The 23882-nt window shown below is 48.1% G+C and overlaps 1 protein-coding gene across 2 annotated transcripts in view; it reads right to left on the reverse strand.

Moving 5' to 3' along the window:
* Positions 1-23882, reverse strand: part of NUP58 (nucleoporin 58) — an 891091-nt gene that overhangs the window by 692576 nt on the left and 174633 nt on the right. For both annotated transcript variants that reach the window (XM_069640546.1, XM_069640545.1), the window contains exon 7: positions 18254-18278. In XM_069640546.1, coding sequence (XP_069496647.1) covers positions 18254-18278 — 25 coding nt within the window. The remainder of the gene's footprint in view (positions 1-18253; positions 18279-23882) is intronic.

Here is a 23882-nt window from a genome sequence, read left to right on the forward strand (position 1 = left end):
AAAGAGCGCATCTTGTTCAAGACTCTCATGATAACCCATAGATACCTATCCCAATCGGCTCCCAGCTATCTAACTGACGAATACACCAAGTGCAGACACTTAGACCCAAAAGAGACATGTATACACACCAACTCTCAATCCCTACCTTCAACAGAACCAAAGCCGGTGATTCGAGTTTCGAAGTTCCATCATCAAAATCTTGGAACTCACTGCCACCTAAGCTGAGATCGGAAACATCCCTCTTGGCTTTCAGAAAGGTGCTGAAAACCATCCTATTCAAGTAATGTGTACCTAACCCACTACTTCCCAGGTACATGGAACACGTGTAATGTCTGTAACAAATCCTTACGGTGCCCTTATACTGTACCCATGTCTCTGTTCCCATGTAACCCGGAACACAAGCAATGTCTGTAACCAATATCCTACTGTGAAGTGAGCCTTCTGTAACAGCGCCACGATGCCCGAGGGCAGCTGTGCACTTTAAAAATGCAAATAAAATAAATAAATGTTTCTATGCATCGCCGTCTTGTGGTGCTGGGGTTGGATAGAAGTGCTGCTGGCTATGTTACGTTTGTGGATTGTGGTTTCTGGCCACATGATTGCATTCATGGCTCCATTATGTTGTGCTGGGTGTGGGCAAGCAGTAGACTATTGTGTGCATGGTCAAAGGCGTGCTGGGTGCCGCTCTGGATTCTGACATTGTGGATCTTTTTCCAGACCTTTGTACTGAAGGTGCTTTGGAAGCATCTACAACGTGTACTCTGAGTGTTCAACAGTAAATATGGAGTACTGTACAGAAATGATAGTGTGCAGAGTTCTTGGCTGTGATTGCTGCATGATAATTTCACAGTACTCAATGAGAGTGCTGAAAGAAGAACAGTGGAGCGGGGAGAGGGGACAAAGACGGTCCCTGCTTCACTGGGGTGTAGCCCCCGCTGTAGCTAGGAAAGCACACGTAAGTTTGGTCCCATTGTTCGTTTTGCCTTTGGCAGGATTCACGAGTGAAGCCCATCTCTGGCTCGAGGGGGTCTGGGGTCGGGAGGAAGTGAGGGAGGGGCCCGAAACTCCCTGTGCTTAGTCTCCTAGGAGACCCAAATGCACTCTGTGGTGATTGGCTGGCTGACTGTCCGGCAAGGACAGCCACCTTGCTGGGTGAGTGACAACTAGGCTGGAATGAATGGGAGAGTACTGGATAAAAGGCGAGTCTTTTGGCTTGGAAGGCAGAGTGGACCACTGGACGAAGGAACCGAACAAGAACTTGAAGAGGACGCCTGCTGCAACTCCTGGACTGTTGGTTTGCCTGTTGAAGCCCTGCTGCTGTGCTAAAACTCCAAATTTGTATCGACGGAAAAGCCCCTGCAAGGATGACTCCTCCCCTTGAGCTGGTGGGACCAATCGACTCCAAAATAAGCCACCTGGACATCCATCTTGGAGCTGGTTGAATTTTGACAGAGTTGCTGCTGGAAACCGTATAGCCAGGGAGAGGAACACCAGATTTTGTGCGTTGCTTTTAAGCTGGCAAAGAGCTCCAGGACGATCCTCCAGACTCCCAGGAAGCAGGACTACGCGAGCCTGAGCTCCCTCAACAGAGTGCGGGACCCCAGAAGCAAGGAAAGTCCATCTCGTCAGCCAGGAACCGCGGTATTGCTATTTGCGGTAGAGACAAGGACCTAAAACACTGAACAGCCACTGAAAGTGAAGTTTACCGGTTTTGACCATCCCAGCGCAGGAGTCCCCCTCCGTCCTCCCTCTTGTCCCCACGACTGAGGCCCAGGAACAGTGAGAGCTTCACAGGAACAGGGGTCATCTGCTGCATGTTTTCTTCTTTTTAAAAGGTACTGTACAAAGTCTAGGATCACTTAACTCTTGCTGTAGAGTTGATTGCATCTTCTACTACTCACAAGTCTAATCAGCTTGTGGCCCTAAATTTGATTCTTCTTTTTTCAAAGACTTTGAAAACATTGTGCAAAGACTTTTTCATTACCTACCAGAAGGTGCTTCATCCCATATAAGACGTTTGCCCATTGACTTTGGCCTAACCTATTGTACTGAATGACTCTTCTTGGGGGGGGGGATCCAAAAGTATTTGCCTGCTTAAGAATATTTGTGGTCTCTTGTTTGTTCTAAATCTTTTCCTTTGACTTACTGCTAGATGATCCTAAAGGCAACAGTGATATAATCAGGTCCGCAGAACCCTAGCAATTGAAGTCATCTGAGAGTGTAGGCAGTGTCTGTGGGCCATCCCAAAATGTCATCTACTGATTTTTGTGTATTTCATGAAATGTATTTGAGTGTTATTATATTGCTCCCTTCTGAAGAAGGCTTATTCTGACTGATAAAATTAATCATTGTTTATTCAAGAAACCTTGAGAGTTTATTTGAATACTTGTAACTGTAAATCTCTGTGTAACTCCACAACAGCTCACATTGACCCCTCTTGAGATAGGCCTGGTTGCTCAACAGGCTACCAAAACTGTGTAGTACAAGATATACCAAAGGTTGGGTTTCCTAAAGGTGTGTGTAGGTGTGTGTGTGTGTAGGTGTGTGTAGGTGTGTGTGTAGGTGTGTGTGTAGGTGTGTGTGTAGGTGTGTGTGTAGGTGTGTGTGTAGGTGTGTGTGTAGGTGTGTGTGTAGGTGTGTGTGTAGGTGTGTGTGTAGGTGTGTGTGTAGGTGTGTGTGTGTGTGTGTGTGTGTAGGTGTGTGTAGGTGTGTGTGTGTAGGTGTGTGTGTGTAGGTGTGTGTAGGTGTGTGTAGGTGTGTGTAGGTGTGTGTGTAGGTGTGTAGGTGTGTGTAGGTGTGTGTAGGTGTGTGTAGGTGTGTGTAGGTGTGTGTAGGTGTGTGTGTGTAGGTGTGTGTAGGTGTGTGTGTGTAGGTGTGTGTAGGTGTGTGTGTGTAGGTGTGTGTAGGTGTGTGTGTGTAGGTGTGTGTGTGTGTAGATGTGTGTGTAGATGTGTGTGTGTACATACATACAATAAATGAGGGAGGTGTCTTCCACCCCACCTGTCTGTCTCCCAGAGTACCTGACTAGGACCAGCTCCCACAGGAAGACTGGCTGTCCAATCAGGACAGCCAAACACCACTTTCTGTAAAATGCTGAGAGAGATTGCAGAGGAGTGCGTGCTGGACCTATATAAAAAGGTGTGGCTTCTGGAGTGTAAAGCAAGTCGACGACTGGAAATAGAAGATGACGACCAGAGACGCCTGAAGACCCTTTGCAATACCGTGAAATGAACACTGCTGTCCTGACCCTGTTTTCTATGCAGCAGAGGAGCTCCAAAGAGGACTCCTTACCTTTGACAAGTGTGAACAACCAGTCCTGAGACAAACTTGGAAACTAGCCATCTCCTGAGGCCCTAGGAGCTTCCAGAGCTGCGGAACCCCAACACCAGGTGAACTGCTGACCATTATGAGTGCACCACGGAGGAAAGGCTGAATCTGTCCAAATCTGTGCTGAGCCCATAAGGACATGTCAGAGATCCGATCGGATCCAACTCGCCCAGATGCCCTCACCAGAGTGTGGGACTGCAGGAAGCAAACTAGATTGCCCGGACGATCCTCGTCTTTTGTTGCCAAAACCACAGAATAAACCAAGAAGTTGCTGAAAGTCGTGCTACAGGTCCCCCCCCTCGAGACTGCTGCTGGAAGACACTGTCCATTGTCCTGCCTTTTATCACCAGACCAAGGAATCCAGAAGTCGGGTGCAGAGCTGCGACATTGCGGAGGAGCCAACAAACTTTCTTCCAACTCAAGGTACTGTGGTGGAAAAGGTACTGCTTACCCGATTCCGAGAAGTTGCTCCAGAACGTTGCAGTGCACATAGAGGTGTCCAGGGCAACCCCCTCTTACCTCTGACCAAAGCTGCTGCTGTGTCTCCTTTACCCACGCAGCAACTTACTTTCATGGGCATTCTTCAAAATTGCAGATGTCTTTTTCACCTTCTTCATCTTCGTTAATCTCTTGGGCCCGGATCAAGGAATAGCTTGTCGCCAGTTAAGAATGAAAGTCCTCGAGGCAGCAGGTAAGGTATAGCAAGTTCCTTTATTCATACTCTTCATGTAATATCTTTAGAGATAACGAAAAAGGACAGGAGCAGCGAGAGGGGGGAGCCCATTGGCTCCCACCACTCAGGCTACATCTCTAACTGCATGGGTGGAACACTCGTACCACAACAACATTCCATAACTACAGAACATTCCATCGTCGACCTCGTTCAGTCCGTGCACTCATAAAAGACGAGACAAAATATCTCCATTTCTTGACCCACCAGGGCACAATCTGCACACCAAGCACACAGACAACACCTCCAGGTAACCAAGCACACCATCATCACAGCCAATGACAAAGAGGGATTCCATACCCTTAGAGTATAAGTATCCACTAACATGCACGCAACAACACTGCTTCATTCATAGCCAACAAATCTGACACAAGACACCTTTTATCCAACGCTGCCACCTAAGAATCCAAGGGCTGCCACCCCTAAGCACCAAATGCCACACAAATAGGGCACTGGCATACAGACATGCCACTCAAACCAAGCTTGACTAACACAACTGAAAACCCAACACATGCCAGAGCCAACAATTGTCAAGCAACATTCATACAACTCTGAATGCACACACCTGGCATCACCACACTAACAAGAAACACAAAGCTAAACGTGGCGGGTCACGCAGAGTCGATCCCCACGATCGGTGCCACACGGGGTATGCCATCAACACCAACCCAATCCTATTTTGCTGGCCTGAAACTAGAACCAACCAATACCATGTCACTTTCTATGATACAACTTGAGAACAGAAATAGGTGCTGATGCCACAAATCAACACCTTCATGTTATACGGGCATAGAGCGTAGGCACTTTAAAATACCAAACAGTACTGCCAAATACAAAAAAAAATCAAGATGGAAAGTTTGCCAGTGCTCTGGTTAAAAAAAAAAAAAAGTCTACCTGGACAGGGCTCCGGCCCTCAACCGTTTAATACATACTCCAAATCTTTAATGCCAACATCAACGAGCCCATCCAATCCAGAACACCAAAAGTCCAGCAAGCATAATAAAAATGGTTTGGCTTTTCCCACTGGATTGACGCTCCCAAGCAAGCTGAAATTGCCTTTTACCACTGGGACCAACAAACACCTGCATGAATGTGAAAGGTGTCCCAACCACTATAACACAAGCACCACAATTCATGGCAACAGCTCGGAGACTCATCTCACAGAATAAAATAAACAAACATTGTTAAGACAGATTTCTGAACGCTGACCTGGTGGGCAGAGGTTCTGAAGGCTAGCCTAGTTTCTTGGAACCGGGTAACCTAGACAAGCCAGCCCAATCAAGGTAGCTTGCCGGCGGTCAAGACTAGGTCTCAGGAGGGGTGAGGGTGACTGAAAGACCTCAATGAGCACAGAGTAAAGGACTCTTACAAATCACTCAGAGACAGAGATATATATATATATATATATATATATATATATATATATATATATATATGATACATTACTCACCATAATCGTATTTCTGATGCTTGTATCTGCTTAGATTCACATGCTGTGCATAGGTCGACATCTAGTGGAAGCTGCGGAGTAGTTTGTTTTTCGAAACTCGGAAATGGGCGTTGACAAAGGGCGTGCAAGTAATACTATCCCTAGTGTGACGTCCACTGTACCCATGATCCCTCACGCGTCTAGGACCCTCAGATTGTATTTTTTCTGACATGAGGTAGCATGAGGAGTAGCGCGAGTACAGATTATCCAAGCAGATAGATAGAAAGATGAGACTACAAGCATCCATGCGCCTTCTCTCAGAGGGGAGGAAGGGTGGGTCGCATGTGAATCTAAGCAGATACAAGCATCAGAAATACGATTACGGTGAGTAATGTATCCCTTCTGAGGTTTGTGGAATCTGCTTAGATCACATGCTGTGCATAGATTAGCGAGCGGTGTTAGAAGAAGGTGGTGGGATGTGAGAAGGGTCATGAGCAAATAAATATCTTGGACCCGCTTGTCACTCTTGGGTATCTGTCTTGGAATGGGTGTCGATGCAGTAGTGCGGAGTAAAAGTGAATAGAGCTCCAAATAGCTGTTTTGCAAATGGGGTCAAGGGGTACATTTGCAATGAAAGCCAGAGTGTGCCCAATGCCTCTTGTCGAGTGGGCTCTAGGTGTGAAAGGCAGAGTTTTTTCAGAAAGGGAGTAACACAGCTGGATACAGTTTATAATCCATTTAGAGATGGCACCTTTAGAGACGCGATCCCCCTCTCTGCCTGTAGCTACGGAAACAAACAGTTGGTCTGTTTTCCTTAGCGGTCTGGTTTGGTTTACATAGTATAGGACTGCCCTACGCACATCCAGGGTGTGTAGTTTCACCTCAGCCGAGCTTTGTGGGTCTTGGAAGAAAGCCAGATGCTCGATGGACTGGTTCACGTGGAATTTAGAAATAAACCCAGGGTGTATTCATAAAACCAGTTTATCTTTATAGACAGTAAAGAAAGGATCCAGCACTGAAAGAGCCTGAATTTCACTGACCCTTCTTATAGACGTAATGCCTACCAAGAAGGCAGTTTTATATGTCAGGTGTTTGAAACTGCTCTTATGCATGGGCTCAAAGGGAGGGCCCATGAGTTAACAAGCACCAAGGTCCCATCCTGGTGGTGGGTTATAAATTGGAGGGTGAAGACTCTACTCCTTCCATGAAGGCTTTAACCACTGGTACTTTCCACCACTATACTTTGTTATGCAAGGTGGTGTATGCTGACAGAGCTGCCAGGTGTACCTTCAGTGAATTAAATACCAACACTGCGTCCAGCAGGTGGAGCATGTAGCTGACTATAGTGGAAGGAGTGCAATCAACTGGGTTGATTTGCTTATTCTGGCACCAGATAACAAATCTTTCCCATTTGTCAAAGTAGCAGTGTCTCGTGTTTGGCTTCCTAGACTCTCTTAGGATGTCCATACATCTCTGAGGTAATTTGAGATGTCCAAACTCTATGACCTCAGGAGCCATGCTGCCAGGTTCATTGAGTTGGGTTGAGGATACACTGTCTGACCTTGGTGCTGGGACAGTAGGTCGTACCAGCACGCGAGTTTGATGGGTTCGCACACCGCTAGTCTGCTTAAGTGTGGGAACCACGGTTGTCTCGCACACATGGGAGCAACTAGGACGAGCGTCATCGATTCCATGTGCATCTTGTTGACCACCTTCCTGATGAGGGGTTGGTGGAAAAGCGTACGCAAACATCCCTGACCAGTTCATCCACAGGGCGTTCCCCTGGGAGTCTGGTTGGGGGAACCTGGATGCGAAACTGTCTGTTTTTTGCTTGTGGCGAATAGGTCTATAGTGGGGAAACCCCACTGAAAGAAGAGATCTTCTACGATTTCTCTGTGTAGACACTATTCGTGTTCTTCCGGGAGGAGATCTCTGCTCAAAGCGTCCGCCAGAGAATTGAGATCCCCTGGAACATGTTGAGATGACAGGTAGATGTTACGTCTGAGTGCCCATATCCACATTTTCTGGGCAAGCTTGGACGGATTTCCCTTGCTGCTTGTTCAGGTAAAACATAGCTGTTGTGCGGTCTGTCAGGATCTGTACTGACAGGTCCAACAGGTAGGGCTCGAACGCTTGAACCACTCTGAATACTGCCAGAAGCTCTAGCAGATGGATATGATTCTTGGCCACTGAGTGAGACCAGAGACCCAGAGCTGTGTGGTGGAGATGGTGTACTCCCCACCCTGACAGGGATGCATCTGTTGAGACTACAGCCTGGACCTCGGGATCGTAAAAGGGTTTCCCCTTTGACAGGTTTTCTCTTGTCCACCAGCGAAGACTTTGTACAAGTGTTGGCGAAACAACCACTAGATCGTCCCACTAACCACTTGCCTAAGACCACTGTTTCGCCAACCATTCTTGTATGGGACGCAGGCACGCGTGGGGGACCAGGTAAATACATGACGCCATCATGCCCAGCAAAAGCATCGCTTTGCACACCGTTACCTGGATTCTTCTCGTTTATTGAGAAGCCCAATTCGAAGAGGAGGTCGATCGTCCTTTGAATGTTTGATCTGCAAATTACTGGGGTCTCCCCCGTGATGAGCCAGTCGTCCAGGTAAGGGTACACTGGGATTGCCTCCCTGCTTAGGTGTGCCGTCGCCACTGCCAGTACCTTGGTGAATACCCTTGGAGCCGTGGCTATACCGAAGGGCAGTACCTTGAACTGATAGTGCTGACTGTCCACCTTGAAGCGCAAGAATCTTCTGTGCGCTTGGAACATGGAAATATGAAAATAGGCATCTTTCAGGTCCAATGTTGCCATGTAATTCCTGTTTTTTTTTAGGAGGGGGATTACCTCTTGGAGAGTAGTAATGCGAAATTTTTGGGGCTTGACATACTTGTTTGCAGGCCGTAAAACCAATACTGGGCGCATTGTCAAATCTTTTTTTGGCACAAGGAAGTAAGTTGAATAAATACCCTTGTTTACCTGGTGACCCGGGACGAGCTCTATCGTGTCCTTTGCTAGAAGATTGGCGATCTCTTCGAGGAGGATCTTCTGGTGGTCTAATGAATGTACTTTTTGATGTGGAGGGTGGTTTCATGGACGCTCTAACAGTTCTACGCAGTATCCTGCGGACACTGTGGACAGCACCCATCTGTCTGATGTGATCCCTTCGCAAGCTTGGGTGAAGTTGGAAATGCGTCCCCCTACTGGGGGGATGCGTGAGAAGGGACCCTGAACGGAATGTCACTGTTTTGCAGGCGGCGTGCCGCCGCCTCTATTGGGGCTGCCTCTACCCTTACCACGTCCCCTTTTGTTACCCCTGCCATAACTCTGGGTAGACTGCTGGTTGTTGTTATTCCATGGTGTACCCTGCCCCTGGGAATAGTTGGAGCCTCTTTGTGAATTTTGGCCGTGTGGCTGACGAAAATTGCCATTCCCTCTTTGATTAGGGGGTTTGTTGGTTAACTGGCCCAGGGATTTGAGAGTCTCGTATTCATCTTTGGCATTTTTTAATGCGTCCTCTAACGCCTTGCCAAACAGTAGATCAGGCTCCACCGGTTTGTCTATTAAGGATGCTTGTGTTTCGGGTTTAAACCCAGATTGTCTTAACCAAACATGTCTTTTGATAACAGTGCTCTCTGCTATCAGTCTGCCGGCGTCATCCGCGGCATCAAAGGTTGCCTTAAGGATGCAACCGGACACGGCTCTTACCTCCGACTCAACCTGTGTCAACTGGCTTTTTAAAGGTTCCGGGGCAGAGCAATGAGTGCCGCAACTTCTTCCCACTGATGGCAGTTTTAACTCGCCAGCAGGGTGGTGGAATTGGCAATCCTTGCCTGGTAGGCGGAAGTGGAGACTACCTTCCTTCCCAAACCATAGATCTGGTGTTCCCGCCCTCTTTCGGGTATTAGTCATTACAGGGAGTCCGGTTTCAGTTGCCCCCTTATGTACAGCGGGTCTGATTGGGCTGCCCTGAACAGTTTTTCGATCCTGGGGTTTACTGCCCTGGTGAGGTTGGGATTGAGAAGGGAAGGGTCCATTCTCCTTTGTATAGACTTGAGAATAGGGATGGCCTGGGCAACAGGTCTCTTTTCTCCCACTAGTTCCTGGGCAAAGTTCCTCTCCTCCTGTGCTCCCTGAGTATCTATGCGGAAGTGTTCAGCCGCTCTGGATAAAACCTCATTTAAGAGAGGTTGGTTGTCAACAGGAGAGCCGGTAACAGGAGGTTCTTTGCCTACTGGGGAGTCTACTCTACGCTTCTGGGTCATCTTCGTCCTCCTCCTAGTCCTCATCACCATAGTAATCCACCCCAGTTTGGTCGTCCAACGTGGCCAATTCTGGATCCTCGCGTAATGGATCCTCAGCATACCGAGAGTATGGCTGTATGTAGAAAGGGTCAGAAGACCGGCTTTGCGTTGGTGCCTCAACTCAAGGTTTCTTACCAGGGGGTTGCGGGTCCCTAGACCCTGAGAGGGTAGCCCCGTCAGGGGTATAGGAGAGGAAGTGCTCTGGATTCTTAGCATGGAAGTCTGCTAGGGATGACATTCTAGACATAACTGTCTATATCCTCACTCGACCATTCCTTGGAGCTGGGAAGTACCCTTTCCTGGGAGGGTTTCCCTGCCATATCCTGACTGGACCTATGGCCTTGTGCAGGGGTCTTGGAAATCTTTACAGAAGACTGCGACCTGTCTTTATGTTTCTGTTGTGCAGAAGAAGGCTGAGAATGTATCTTCTGCTGCTTTCCTCCCTCCCCATGAGTGGAAGAGCGCTTCCCTGGTGTTTTCATCTTTTCAGAGCTTTTCGGCGTCTGGCGTCGAGATTCGGGGGTAGTGTCCCTTTCCTTAGAGTGTGGAGGTCGGGACACGGGAGCAGCCGTCACGCTGTCTGCTGACGCTGACTCCTGGAGTGCGGCCTGGGGATGGTGGTCGGCTTAGTCTTCCGACGATCGAACCTCCGTTACTTTAGTGAGCGAGGCACTGTTGGCAACAGTGGATGGTTGCCTGGTGTCATGCGGCGATCTTGACCACGAACGCCCAGAGGACACTGATTCGCTGGACCATTCTCCGTGTGCCTCTTTCCGGGAACTAGACGCACGCTTTGAGTCTCGGTTGGACTTGAGTGTTTATTGGAAGTGGTGTGGGTAGCGCTCGTGTCGCCGGGGGTGTTCCCCATAGCGGCCCTGCTCGACAACCTTCCGAGGTCGGGGACTTGCGCTTGGCTGTCTCTCGACACCACGTTGCCCTCGCCGTCCAATAGCACGGTGTTGCTGCCATCACTGAAGGCACCCTCCGCTTCCATGGCCTCTTGTTGCTTGGCGTGGTGGGCCCAACGTTTAATCGAACGGTCCTTTAGAGTTTTCGGCTTAAACCGACTACACACTTTGCAGTTCGCCTCGGGGTGGTCACTCGGCAAGCAGAGGTTACAGGTGGCGGGTATGTCAACCCAAGGGACTTGCGGTTGCACTTGGGGCAAAATTGGAAAGGGGTACCCTCCATACGCACCTTGTGGCAGTGGGCTAGTGTGTGTAGAGATTATATATATTGAATAAAAAAAAAAAATTAAAAAGCGTAGCGTATGTACCACCCAGACTCTCCCTACTTGCAGGGCCGAGGCCAGAGGCCTTCTGAGGCCCAAAGTCTGTCGTGCAGCTCTCGACGGTTGTTTTCTTCTTCGGGCCGGCGGCGAACTTCGGTGACTCGATGTTGGGATGGAGAAAATGGGGAAATATGATATTTTTCAAAATTATGGCTAAAGCCAGGGAACTCCGACCAGTTTGGCAGAAAAAAACAATCTGAGGGTCCTAGACGCGTGAGGGATCATGGGTACAGTGGACGTCACACTAGGGATAGTATTACTGGCACGCCCTGTGTCGACGCCCATTTCCGAGTTTTGCAAAACAAACTAATACTCCTCAGCTTCCACTAGATGTCGGCCTATGCACAGCATGTGATCTAAGCAGATTCCACAAGCCTCAAAAAAAAAAAAAAAATATATATATATATATATATATATATATATACACACACACATACATACACACACACAATACAAATGCATTTATTCCAAGGCCTTTGCAATTCAACATAAAGTAAGAAAATCACAGCAATACAATCAAACTAATACGATCCTATCTAAACACATATATACAAGAGGATGGATGCATCAATGGGTCCACAAACTAAACAGGGAAGGAAGCAGGAAGTGCAAATAGTCTTTAGGCCCTTCTGTATCAAAAACAGTCCTAACTGAAAGGCAGTAAATCCCTAAATTGAGTGGAGCCTATTGCTCAAATGTACTTGCAATGCTGGCACACGCGGTAGTTCAAATGGGCGAAACAGGGTCTTTTGTAGGGGCTGTAGCAGCTCAGGAAGGTAGGTGAGGTGATGCAGAATAGGTTCCCACTATTCGAGGAGTGCCTCCACTTGAGGGCAGAGTTGAGTCCAAGAGTTGGGAATAGTTCGCACTAGCAGTGGAAAGGAGGGGCAAGGCGGCCACTGGTGTGTAAAAATTGATGGATGGATGCAGTAGGGGCCAACGGTTAGGGTTGCAATTACTCACCGACCCAGGCGCACTACGGACCAAACTTTGGCAGTCGAGTCCACTTCGGTTGCAGGTTCGAATGCGGCAATTTCTCGGTTCTGCGGCTTTCAGCGACGATACAGCGTTGATTCCTCTACGTGACAGTGGTGATTTCTCCGCTCCTGGTGGATCGATCAGGCCAGTTCCGCTGTAGCAGGTTTCAGGGCACAGAGGACCACAGCTGCAATGAACTTGCTAAATTTGTCACCACGGCTGGGCGACACTAACCGCGTATACTCCAGTTTGGGTGCACTCACTTTACTCCAGACATGGGAACGCCAAGTGTACAAAATTCGGTGCAAGAGTGCTGTGAACACAGAGCTTGCGATGTACCAAGTTTCGAGGGCCTCCTCGAAACGGCAGCAGTGACAGAGCAAAGGTCCTGCGTAAGCTGGTCAGTCCACTGGTTGGCCCAGGGACACTTCCAAGAAGGCTTACTTGAAGGTTTTGATGAAGGTGCAAGAATAGTTGGTCCCACTATTTCAATGGGTCTGTTATGGGTCGACGTTCAACTCGTCCTGTGTGCAAAACCCAGCCACCTGCATCCCTAGCACTTAGGTTTCCCAGTGCAGCTACCAGGAAGGTTAGGTTTGTAGCGCTCCCCAAAAGGTTACGGCATCATGCTGCCTCATTCTATGCACAATGGCAGCTGCCGTGGAAGTTAGCAACTCGAAAACTACACTTCCCAGAAAACCTGGCTCCATGCGGTAGTTCGCCGGTAGAGCCTCGCGTTGGCTTGCCCCGCCTCTCTCACTGATGTAGTCCGTGGATGCAGCCAGGACGCCGCTTCTGTTTACAGCTATTCCCGGCATTTAGAAGTTCCTTCTTCGATTGCCTCTTGTTTCTTACGGAATCGACTCGGATTGTTTACTGGACCCGCTATTTGGAATTCCCTTGTTGACCTGCCTTCCTGTGTACCGAACCTCTGTTTTGCTTACACGGACCCCGCTAGAAAAAAGTTTTGTCTTTGTTTTCGCCTGCAAGTGTACCGAAACCCTGTTTTCTTCGACTTACCTATCTCAGGAACTGCCATCCCGACTGGTTGTTATCCTCATCCGTGCCAGACCTTACCTGCCTTCAACTTACCTTACTTGGAACTGCCATCCCGACTGGTTGTTATCGGAGCTACCTTCACATAAAAGTCCCTGTAGCAATCACCTGAAAATCCTCAAAATATTAAAACTACCTTAGCTAACACAAATAACTCTCACACCAAAAACCAATACAGTTCGTGCCGACATCCTTAAAAGTCCAGTCCATAAATCCATGCTGCACCTGGCAGCATCTCAGTTAAGCCCTAAAATTCATCAAAATGTTACTCTAACAATTACAATGCAAAGGACTGTGCCTCCCTGAGACACAACAGCCCAGCCTGCCATCTGTCAGAAATAAATATATGAGCAGTGTCGGACACATTCCAGCGACACTCCATCGGCGAGGCTTTTAACAAGGCGCACAGCCGCAGCTCTGATTTGGGTTGTTTTACCGAAATCAAAGGAATCACAGCGGAATTAACCATAGTATATTTCGCCACAATTCTGTTAGTACTTCAGCAAAACAACCCTAACGTTTCCCCTAAATCAAACCCCCAATCCCCCTACTTACCTTTTCGCTGGCTGCCGCTTCTCCCATTCCCCCTGCGGCATCAGTTCCGTCCCTCTAACGCGGGTCGGATATGACGCTGCAGGGTCCCTTTTTTTGTTGCTTCTGGGTCCCTTGCTTCCATTGTCAAGGAAAGGGGGGACCCCCGCAACCCCTGCTCCCCATATTCAGTATTTTGGGTTTTAGTTAAATGGTACTGCCCAAATTAAGTCAAATTGGACCATTTTTTATTCCATCAATTTGGGTAATTCGCACAGCTTTACTGACGTTCTCTCTTACTTGCAAGCTGCATTACTAGCAAAGTTCATTTCTTGCACTGTCTCCGACATTGTAAGGTCCCTTGGCAGCTTAATGTCCAAGACGCCCCACTGGTAGCAGCAGCACAGCATTCCGACCAGAACACACCAATTCAGGTCTCCAACATGCAGTAGCTTCACCGGCAGAAAGCATTGCTGATTGAACTATGACATCTCAGACCAGCTTCACGATATAGAAAACGTGACTCCAACACGCATTAATAGGCTTCGGCAGGTCCTTTCCTCCAAACCTGCCGGCAACCTCTGAAAGGCTGACGCTGGTCACAACCGAAAAGAATGCAGGCAAAGAAAGTACAACCGGCATTCCATTGTTACCAGCATACGGTGTGCCAGTGACATCCTCACTTTAGCCATCACAAGCACAGGGAACAAAGTTCTGCATGCCCAATAGCTGCAACTGCTGATGCTTCAAAGAGCAACCGACACTGGCCTCCAATGCCAGTGTCTCCACCCACCCACAGGGCTGCCGACTACAAAGTCAACGCTCCGTGGGGCTCCAATTTCATGTTCATCAACATGAAAACCTGGTGAGTATGCAGTGCGCTCCCTGGCTTATTATACAAAGTCTGCAGCCAAACCAGTGGTCAAAGTGAGCGGGAGCGGTGCTCCTATACTTTTTTTTAATTCCGTTTTACAGCTCCTACACTGTTATTTTAAAAAGAAACCGTTCTTGAACGGTTTCGTTTTAAAATAACAGTGTAGGAAGAAGTTGAAACTTGCACTTTCAGTGCACTGCACTGAACATTCCCTTTAACAGCAGGCAAATGTGTTTGGGGGTTTGTATCGTGTCTGGGAGAGGCAGGGTGATGGGGTTTGTGAGGAGCGGGGCAGGCCAGCAGGGAACATCGTTCCACTACTTCTTTTCTTACACTTCGACCACTGAGCAAAACACTTCCTAGGATTACTCAGAGGTCCAGGACACTGCACAGATTCTCAGAACAGGGCAGACTCCACTCCCTCTCAGTCATTAGGGACACTACTCACCACTTTGGGCAAACCCTGAAACTGGAGACACACTAATTTTCCTTTACTTGCCCTCCTTGGGCGGTATGCTGCTGCGGGGGATGGGCGGAGGGTGCTCTCCTTTCTCCAAAAACATGTTCCTTCTGACTACACTACACCCACCGCACCCCAGCCAACCGCCCCCACCCCACAGCAGCTTGTCCTTTCCTTGTCCTCCTTCGCATCTGCAGATGTCTTTTTCACCTCAATCTTCCTTCACCTCTTGGGCCCAGATCAAGGACCAGATTGTCACCAGTTGAGAAAGAACGTCAATGAGGCAGCAAGTAAGGTATAGCAAGTTCCTTTATTCATATTCGTCATGTAATCGCTTTAGAGGTAAGGAACAGGGACCGGAGCAGGGAGAGGGGTGAGAATAACTGAATGAATGCAAGAAACCTACAAGTCTGTAAGCGTGCAAAGGGAATCACATGAGGAAGTCCTGGTGGGAAAAGACATCAGGCAAAGCCACAATTGTGAGAAAAGTTTACATTAAAGTGGATAAGAAACCTGGCAGGGAGTACACTAGGTATACTATGCCATTGGCACTAAAAGCCAAGTTGTTTTATAAACAAGTTTTATTTTTTTTAAACCATAGAATTCCATGGAAGACTCATACAGTTAGGAGTTTATGTTAGGCAAAGCTTGTATGCATTACCCTCTGGGACCACTACACACAACTCAGACTACAGGTATAGGAAACCCAACCTTTGGTATAAGCTTGTACTACACAGTTTTGGTAGCGTGTTGAGCAGCCAGGCTAATCTCAAGAGGGGTCAATGTGAGCTGTAGTGGAGTTACAGAGATTTACAGCTACAGGTATTCAAATAAACTTACACTCAACGTTTCTTGCATTAACAATTATTAATTTGTCAGTTAGAATAAGCCTTGGGAGCAATATAAATCGTAAAACAAATACACTTCAATACTGTATACTCTTAGTTTCTAAATCAGTAAAAACCCTTTTGGGATGGCCCACAGACGCAACCTACACCCACAGGTGATTTCAATAACAATGGTGCTGAATCTTTGATGAAAAGAATCAAATGTAGGGCCACAAACTGATTAGGCTTGTGAGTTGTAGAAGTTGCAAGCACTCTACACTAAGAGGTTAAGTTCTCTCAGACTTTAACGGTACCTTAGAAATGAAGAAAAAGATGCAGCTGATGACCTCTGTTCCTGTGCAGCTCTGCAGATCTCGCTGTTTCTGGGCCTCAGTTGTGGGGACAAGAGAGAGGACGTTGGCGGACTCCAGCAATGAACTAGGACGGTCAAAACTCGCAACCGGCAAACTTCACTTTCAATGGCTGTTCAGTGTTTCAGCTCCTTGCGTCTACCGCAAATAGCAACACTGCGATTCCTGGCTGTCAAGATGGATTTTCCTTGCTTCTGGGGTCACACACTCTGTTGAGGGGGCTCAGGCTCGGTCAGTCCTGCTTCATGCAAGTCCGGAGGATCTTCCAAAAGCTCTAAGCCAGCTTAAAAGCATTGCATACAATCTAGTGTTCCTCTCCCTGGCTATACGGTTTCCAGCAGCAACTCTGTGGAAATTCAACCAGCTCCGAGATGGATGTCCAGGTGGTTTACTTTGATTGGTCTCACCAACTCAAGGCGAGAAGTCATCCTTGCAGGGGCTTCTCTGTGAATGCAAACCTGGCGTTTCGGACCTGCAGCAGGGCTTCACCGGGCAAACCAATGCTCCAGGAGTTGCAGCAGGCGTCCTCTTCCAGCTCTTCTTCGGTTCTTTCACCCAGTGGTCTACTCTGCCTTCCAAGCCAAAAGACTCGCCTTATATTCAGTTCTCTCCCATTCATTCCAGCCTAGCCGTCACTCACCCAGCAAGGTGGCTGTCCTTGCTGGACAGTCAGCCAGCCAATCATCACAGAGTGCATTAAGGTCTCCTAAGAGACTAAGCACAGGGAGTTTCGGGCACCTCCCTCACGTCCTGCCTACCCCAGACACCCTGGAGCCAGAGTCGGGTTTCACTCGTGAATCCCGCCAAAGGCAAAATAAACAGAGACCCCAAACCTGGTTTGACACGTAGAGCAAATCTCAAGAAGGACCTTTCCACAAAAAAATGTCGAAAAAGGAAGACCAGGGGCCATTTTGACAAAGATGGCTCCAGTGGGTGCTTTACTGCAGCTGCGAACGCAGCCCGCGGTAAAGGCACACCATGGTAGTTCAAACAAAACCACTGCCACCAGCCATTCAGTGCAAAAAGGGTAACAACATTTTTTTACATGAGAAACTAGACAAAGGTGATACTAGGTAACCCTTCCAGCACTCTATTGTAAGATTGGGTGTGCTGGGTCTAGAAAGTTACAATTGTAAGTAAAGTCAATTGAACATTACTGCTCTTGGAAACAGTAGTTTATCCAAGAGAAGGTATTTAAACATTTGGGAACTCTGAAAAACTTCCCTGTGCCACTGCACTGAAGGTGCTGTGTGAGAATGTAAAAGATGATGATTATCTTGAGAAAACCTGGGGAATGGAGCCATCCCCTGGAAACGTGAACGTTATACATTGGGAACTGAGTTACGCCTTTCCTTTTGGACTTCAACATTTGTGCACTTTCAAGGACAAATACATTACCCTTTTCATCTTACAGTTACTTTAAAATGTGAGGGCAAGAATAGTATTTCGGACACGGGACATTTTTGCTTTGGACATTTTGAAAACTTGACAGCCTTCGTTTTTGTTGAGGAAGGGAATCACCTCCTCGAATAGGGACAGCAAGGCATTTTCCAACTCCCTTTCATTTTAAATATAGGTTTCTAGCCAATATAATCTATGTGTCCGCGTCTCATTCCTGGCTTCTCACAGTCCCCAACTATCCATTTCATGTGAATTGCAGGGTACATGAGTGCCCTAAAAACGAAAATTCAGAGACAGAGGTACCAGTGTTGATTTCTTGAGTATGACAACAATAGTGCTTTTTTAAAGTCCAAAGACTATCCAAATAACCATTCAGAGATACATTAGTCAGATTGCATCCATTGAAAGGAAGATATTCGACCCATAAGGTGACGTTGACCACAAGATCAACTACTTGATCTTCAGGGAGGTTAGGGGGTAAGGGAGTGGGGAGAGAAGAAAAACAGTTGAACATTACTTTGAGTGGATCCACATACATTGGGCAGTACACATTTCTTGGAACACAATCTGTTAGGCATGTAAAATGGGTTTCTAGTGAGATCGGTAAAATACTATTACCACAAATATTAAATGTTGAAGAGAATAGAAAATACAAATCTCTTACTCTGGCCTTACTCCAGTCTTATCACCTAGAAAAAGAAGACAAAGATTTGTTTAAGTAGTGCAATACAAAACCGTTACATGATTTCACCTATAGAGATATGTGATTAACCAAGTTCAATACAAATATGACTTGCAGTTTCCTCTATTACGAAGCAAGTTTAGCTATTTCAAATACATGTGTTACCAATTAACAGATGAACTTATAAGATAACGTGAGAAAGGCATTACCTTAAATCAAGAGCACAAGAGGATTGCTGGCTCACACACCAATATAACCATTACCTTAAAGGCCCTAGCACGACTCTGGCATCTCCAGGAAGGCCAGACTGAGCTTCTGCTCCAAAGTAAGATCTGGTCAGAATCCCATATATAGAATCTGGCTGTTCGGGGTCTATGTTAGGGAGAATTCTCATTTCTGTGCTAATTCCCTTCACCCCAAGAGACCACCAGCTCTTTTGCTGGACTTTTTGATTTTAACCCTGGAGTGAGCGGGCCTTTTTCTCACTCATGTGTTTTGACCTGATTGGGATTATGTGTTTTCTCTGTTTTTGGAGTCTGACAAACTCCATAGCCATCTACTTTTTGTAGGGACAGTGTGTGCTCCCCTGAAAAAAAGAGCCAAATCGCAATAATTACTTTCAATGGGAATAGAAAGATACAAGTTCGTACAATGGGTTAGAAAACACTTCTTTTAGGCAATGCAAAGATTCAGTGTACCAGGAGGGTCAGTTCAATTCAATAGGCCAGGCCAAAGTCAATAGTCTAGTGTTCTTGGATAGGACAGATCAGTTCTGGTAACAGACGGAGGGGTCACAAGCTGATTAGGCTTGCAAGTTGGGAACGTTTCACGAATTTTCACCGCGAGAGTTAGGATCTCTCAACCGGATGGCACAGTACCTTAATGTGAAGCAAAAAGATGCAGCTGAAGACGTTGGTTCCTTGCAGTTCCTGCAGATCGCGCTGTTCCTGAGCCTCAGTTGTGGGGATAAGAGGGACGTCGTCGGGGGGACTCCTACACTGCACGGGGAACGTCGTCCGAGCAAACAAAATGGAGTCACTTTGGTTCAAGTAGCCGTTGCTTCAACACCCAAACTGGTTTCCCTCTCCCTGGCTAAACCTTAACCAGCATTGAGAATGGTATCCAGGTGTCTTATGAGTCGATTGGTCCCACCAACTCAATGGAAGAAGCCGTCCTTGAAGGAGCTTCTCTGTCGAATGGAGCTCTGGCAATTCGGATTTGCAGCAGGGCTTCACCGGGCAAACCAACGGTCCAGTGGTTGCAACAGCTGTCCTCTTACAGCTCGTCTTCGGTTCGGACGTTCCAGCGCTCAACTCCTTCCAGTCCTGGAGACTCGCCTTCTAAACAGTTTTCTCCCATTCATTCCAGCCTAGCTGCCACTCACACAGCAGGGTGGCTGTCCTTGCCGGACAGTCAGCCAGCCAATCACGCCAGAGTGCATTTGGGTCTCCTACGAGACCGAGCACAGGGGGTTTCGGGCACCTCCCTCACTTCCTGCCCACCACAGACACTCAGCCGCAGAGGGCGGACTTCTCTCCTCAAGCCCGCCAAAGGCTCATGAACAAAGGGACCAAGCCTGGTTTGGCACGCAGAGAAACACCAGAAGGACCTTTCCACAAAGAAACAGCGAAAAAAGATGACCAAAGTCTATTTTTATAGAGGGGTCTTGGGGCCATATTGAAAAACATGGCGGCCCTGATTTTTAGCTACTGGTGTTTGCTGTCAGGAAAAATCATGGTAGTTCGTTATAAAACCACTGCCACCAGCCATTTCAATAGGAAAGAGTAGCTTTTGACAGCTACAAGAGTGTTTAGACCTAGGGGACACCAAGTAACCCCTCCAGCACTCTATAGGAAGATAGTGTGTGCTGGGTCTATGAATTTAAAAAAAAGACTAGTAAAGTCAATTTAACTTTACATTCTCATGGGAACAGTAGTTCACCTCAGAGAAGGCATGTAAACCTTGGGAAGTCCACAGGACATCCCTGTGCCACTGCACTAAAGGTGCTGTGACACAAAAATGAAAAGATGATGCCTATGGAGTTATCTAAAACTCCATAATCAAAGAACACAAGAGTAAAACACATCAAAATACATGAGAGAGTGGGGAAAAGGGCTCACACTCTCTCCAGGAAAAAAATCAAGTCCTCAAAAATGCAGCAACAAGTTGCTGGGGGTCTCCAAGGTGAAGGGAATAAGCACATTTCTGAGAATCCTCCCTAACATTTACCTTTTCTTTTTTTAGGTCCGGCATACCACATTTTATGTGGACTGCTGGGGGGTTACCTAGTAGCCCCTTATCCTACATTCTCATTTAGCATTGTTATGTTACTCTCACTACGTTAAATGGCTGGTGGCAGTGGTTTAATCTTTCCTACCATTGTGCTTTTCTACCGCAGGCTGAACACTCAGCTGCAGTGCAGCACCCATGGGTGACCAATTTGTCAAAAAGGTCCATCCCCCCCGGCCCCCTGACTTCTTTTTTCACCATTTTCTGTTTGTGAGTTCTTTCTTAGGTTTTACTCAATGTGTTGACCCAGGTTTGAGCCTCTGGAAGAAAAAGATGGGAGGGAGGGTCCAGAATCTCCCTGCTCCTTTGTCTCTAGGAATGCCTGAATGCAACCAGTCCTGATTGGCTGGTTGTCCTTTCAGAACAGCCACCCTGCTGTGTGATTGACTGCCTATGCTGTGCATGAATGGGAGAAACCTGCTTAAAAAGGTGAGGGTTTTGGGACGAGAGGCAGAGTCGACTACTAGGAGAAACACCCGATTAAGAAACCGTGACATAGGTAGCTGCATCCTCCTGGACCTTTGATTTAATTTTGACAGAGAAGCTCCGGAAGGGACGGCTTCTCCCCTTGGGTTAGTGGGACCAACTAACCCAGAGTGAAACGTCTGATGCAGTAACGAATCTGGATAGAAGCTCCAGGAGTCTCCCAAGGACCCTCCAGAAGCAGGACGACCAGATCCTGAGCCTCCTCACCAGAGTGCAGGACCAAAGGAGCCCTCCAGACGTCCTCCCTCTTGTCCCCACGACTGAGGCTCAGAAACACAGGGTCTGCAACGCTGTAGCAAGACAGAATTCAGCTAGACCACTCTTCAAACCAGAGGTACCATTTAGGTTTAGGGTACTTACCTCATTGTCTTTTAGCTATGCTTTTCTCAGTTGGGAAATTGCAGTGGCTAACCTTTTAGAGTCAGGGAAGGGGCAGTGCAGTACATGGGAATAAAATAATAAGTAAAATTAACGGCAAGCAGAGGGCAAGTGCAGAGGTAAGTGCAGACATCAGGTGTCAAGTGCTGGTAGTGGGACTGAAGGGATACATATCAGTCCCCAAGTGCGGGGGGATGCCAGGCAGGCAGTGCAGGTGTGTGTGACTGGCGGGGGAGGGACCTGGGCTCGGGATCAGAGGGTGGCCAGGTAACCACTGCAGATTCTGTTTCAGCCAGGAGGTCAGAAGGGGAGAGGAGGAGAAAAGGCAGAAGCAAAGAGAAAGGTTTTGAGGTGCTTCCGGAACCAGAGATGGTTCTCCTCAAGTTTCTGGGAGGCTGTTCCAGAGGGAAGCCACAGCCAAAGAAAGATCTACCACCAACTTGTTGCTTGGAGAAGCGACTGACCCTGAGGTAGTTGGAGGCGGATGAGCAAAGAGCTCGAGAAGGAAGATATTTAGCAAGAGAGTTGTATGTATTGAGGACCCAGGCACCAGAAGGCCTTGTGGACAATGCAGAGGGTTTTGAACTTGATCCTCGCAGCCACTGCGAGCCAGTGAAGAGATTTCAGTCCTGCAGAGATACGATCCCTGGGCTTGAGGCTAAGGACAATTCTCGCAGTCCTGTTCCGGATGAGGTGCAGAGGGCGGAGAGTAGAGGAAGGCAGATTTAGAAAGAGGCTGTTGCAGTAGTCCAGCCTAGAGAGAACCAGAGCTCTGGAGACAGTGAGCTTCTGGGGGAAGGAGAGGAAAGGTAGAATACCTCTGAGGAGGTGCAGCTGGTAGTGAGACTTCTTAGAGACGTCAGATGTGAGGAGAGAAGGAGAGTGAGGAGTCCAAGATAACCCGAGGTTTTTAGCCTCGCAGGTTGGAAAAGGAGGGCCAATAGAGGCCAACCAGAGAGCAACAGGAAAGGAGGCAGCGGGTGTGCAGATGAGGAGAATCTCAGTCTTACTGGCATTAAGACAGAGGTCGTTTGTGGCACACCACTCCTGGATAGCAGACAGACAGTCGGAGATGAGAGACAGAAGAGGTGGCCGAAGGTAGCCTGAAAATGAGCTGAGTGTTGTCTGGATAGCACTGAAAGTTAGGGCAGAGAGCGGCAATGCAGTGGGCAAGAAGTGCCAGGTATAGGTTGAACAGCCAGGGAGAGAGGTTAGACCCCTGGGGGACACCACAGGTAGAGCAAACGATAGCGGAGAGGAAGGGCCAAGTTGGACCTGGGAGGGTCAGTCAGAGAGGAAAGATGTCATTCAAGCCAGGACCTGATCGGTGATACCAAGGTTATCACAGAGACATTTGAGCAGGATGGCATGGTTGACAGTGTCAAAGGCAGAAGAGAGATCAAGCAAGATGAGGACACGGGGTGTTAGAACCCAGGTTGGCGAGCAGGTCTTCACTGATGTCCAGGAGAGCAGTTTCCATGCTTCTGGCAGCTCTGATGCCAGACTGATGGTCATGTAGACAACCAACAGATTCAGTGTGGAAATTAAGCTGGGAGATGGCCAGTTTTTCGATGAGTTTGCCCAGGAAGTGAGTGATGGAGATTGGGCGATAGTTAGCCGGGCAGGAGGGATCGGCAGAGGGTTTCTTAAGAAGAGGGTGAACAAGGGAGTGCTTCAGGGGGGATGGGAAGACTCCAGTGGCAAAGGAGTGGTTGCAGAAGTTGGCCAGGGCAGCAGCCAGGGAGTCAATGTGGTCCTTGATGGTTTTGGAGGAATGGGAGTACCTGTTTTGACGAGACTTTCATAGATCGGACTTGTGAGAACAGGGGAAAGGCAGAGAAGGATGGAGGAGAGGTGGCTGCAGAAGGGCCAGAGGAAGAGCAGGGAGTAGAGGGAGGGAGGGAGGAGGAGAGCGAGGACAGGATGTCCTGAGTTTTGGAGATGAAGTGAGAAGCCAGTGCCGTGCAGAGGGCATGGGAAGGGACAGGAGAGGTAGAGACTGCGGCGGGATTGGCCAGTTCCTCGCAGATTTCAAAGCGTTCAGCCGAGTTGTTAGATGCCGCAGAGATGCAGGCTTGGTTGACAGCTCTCTTCTTGGTGAGGACAGAGGCGGTAATGCCTTTGGAGCAGGCGGCAGGCCAGTTTGTCAGAGGATGTACGTGAAGCAAGCCATTTCCTCTCAGCCACCCTGCACTTGCGTTTAAGGGTGACAAGGTCTGAGTCGTACCAGGTGTTGCACTTGGCTTTGGGCTTCAGGCAGATTCTCATGACAGCGGCAAGACTATCCAGTGTATCAGATATAGCAGAGTGGAGCAAAGAAAGGGCTGTGTCAGGGTGAGAGTCAGCCAAGGGCGGTGAGAAAGTGGCAGCGAAAGCCTCAACTGAGACACGCTTCATGGGTCGGATGACCGAGAAGGTGGGTGGCAATGATGGTAGTAGCTTGGCCTGAGGGGTAGAG

The sequence above is a fragment of the Ambystoma mexicanum genome, chromosome 7q (assembly GCF_040938575.1).
Source record: "Ambystoma mexicanum isolate Mex_15411 chromosome 7q, UKY_AmexF1_1, whole genome shotgun sequence".
Classification (NCBI taxonomy): Eukaryota; Metazoa; Chordata; class Amphibia; order Caudata; family Ambystomatidae; genus Ambystoma; species Ambystoma mexicanum.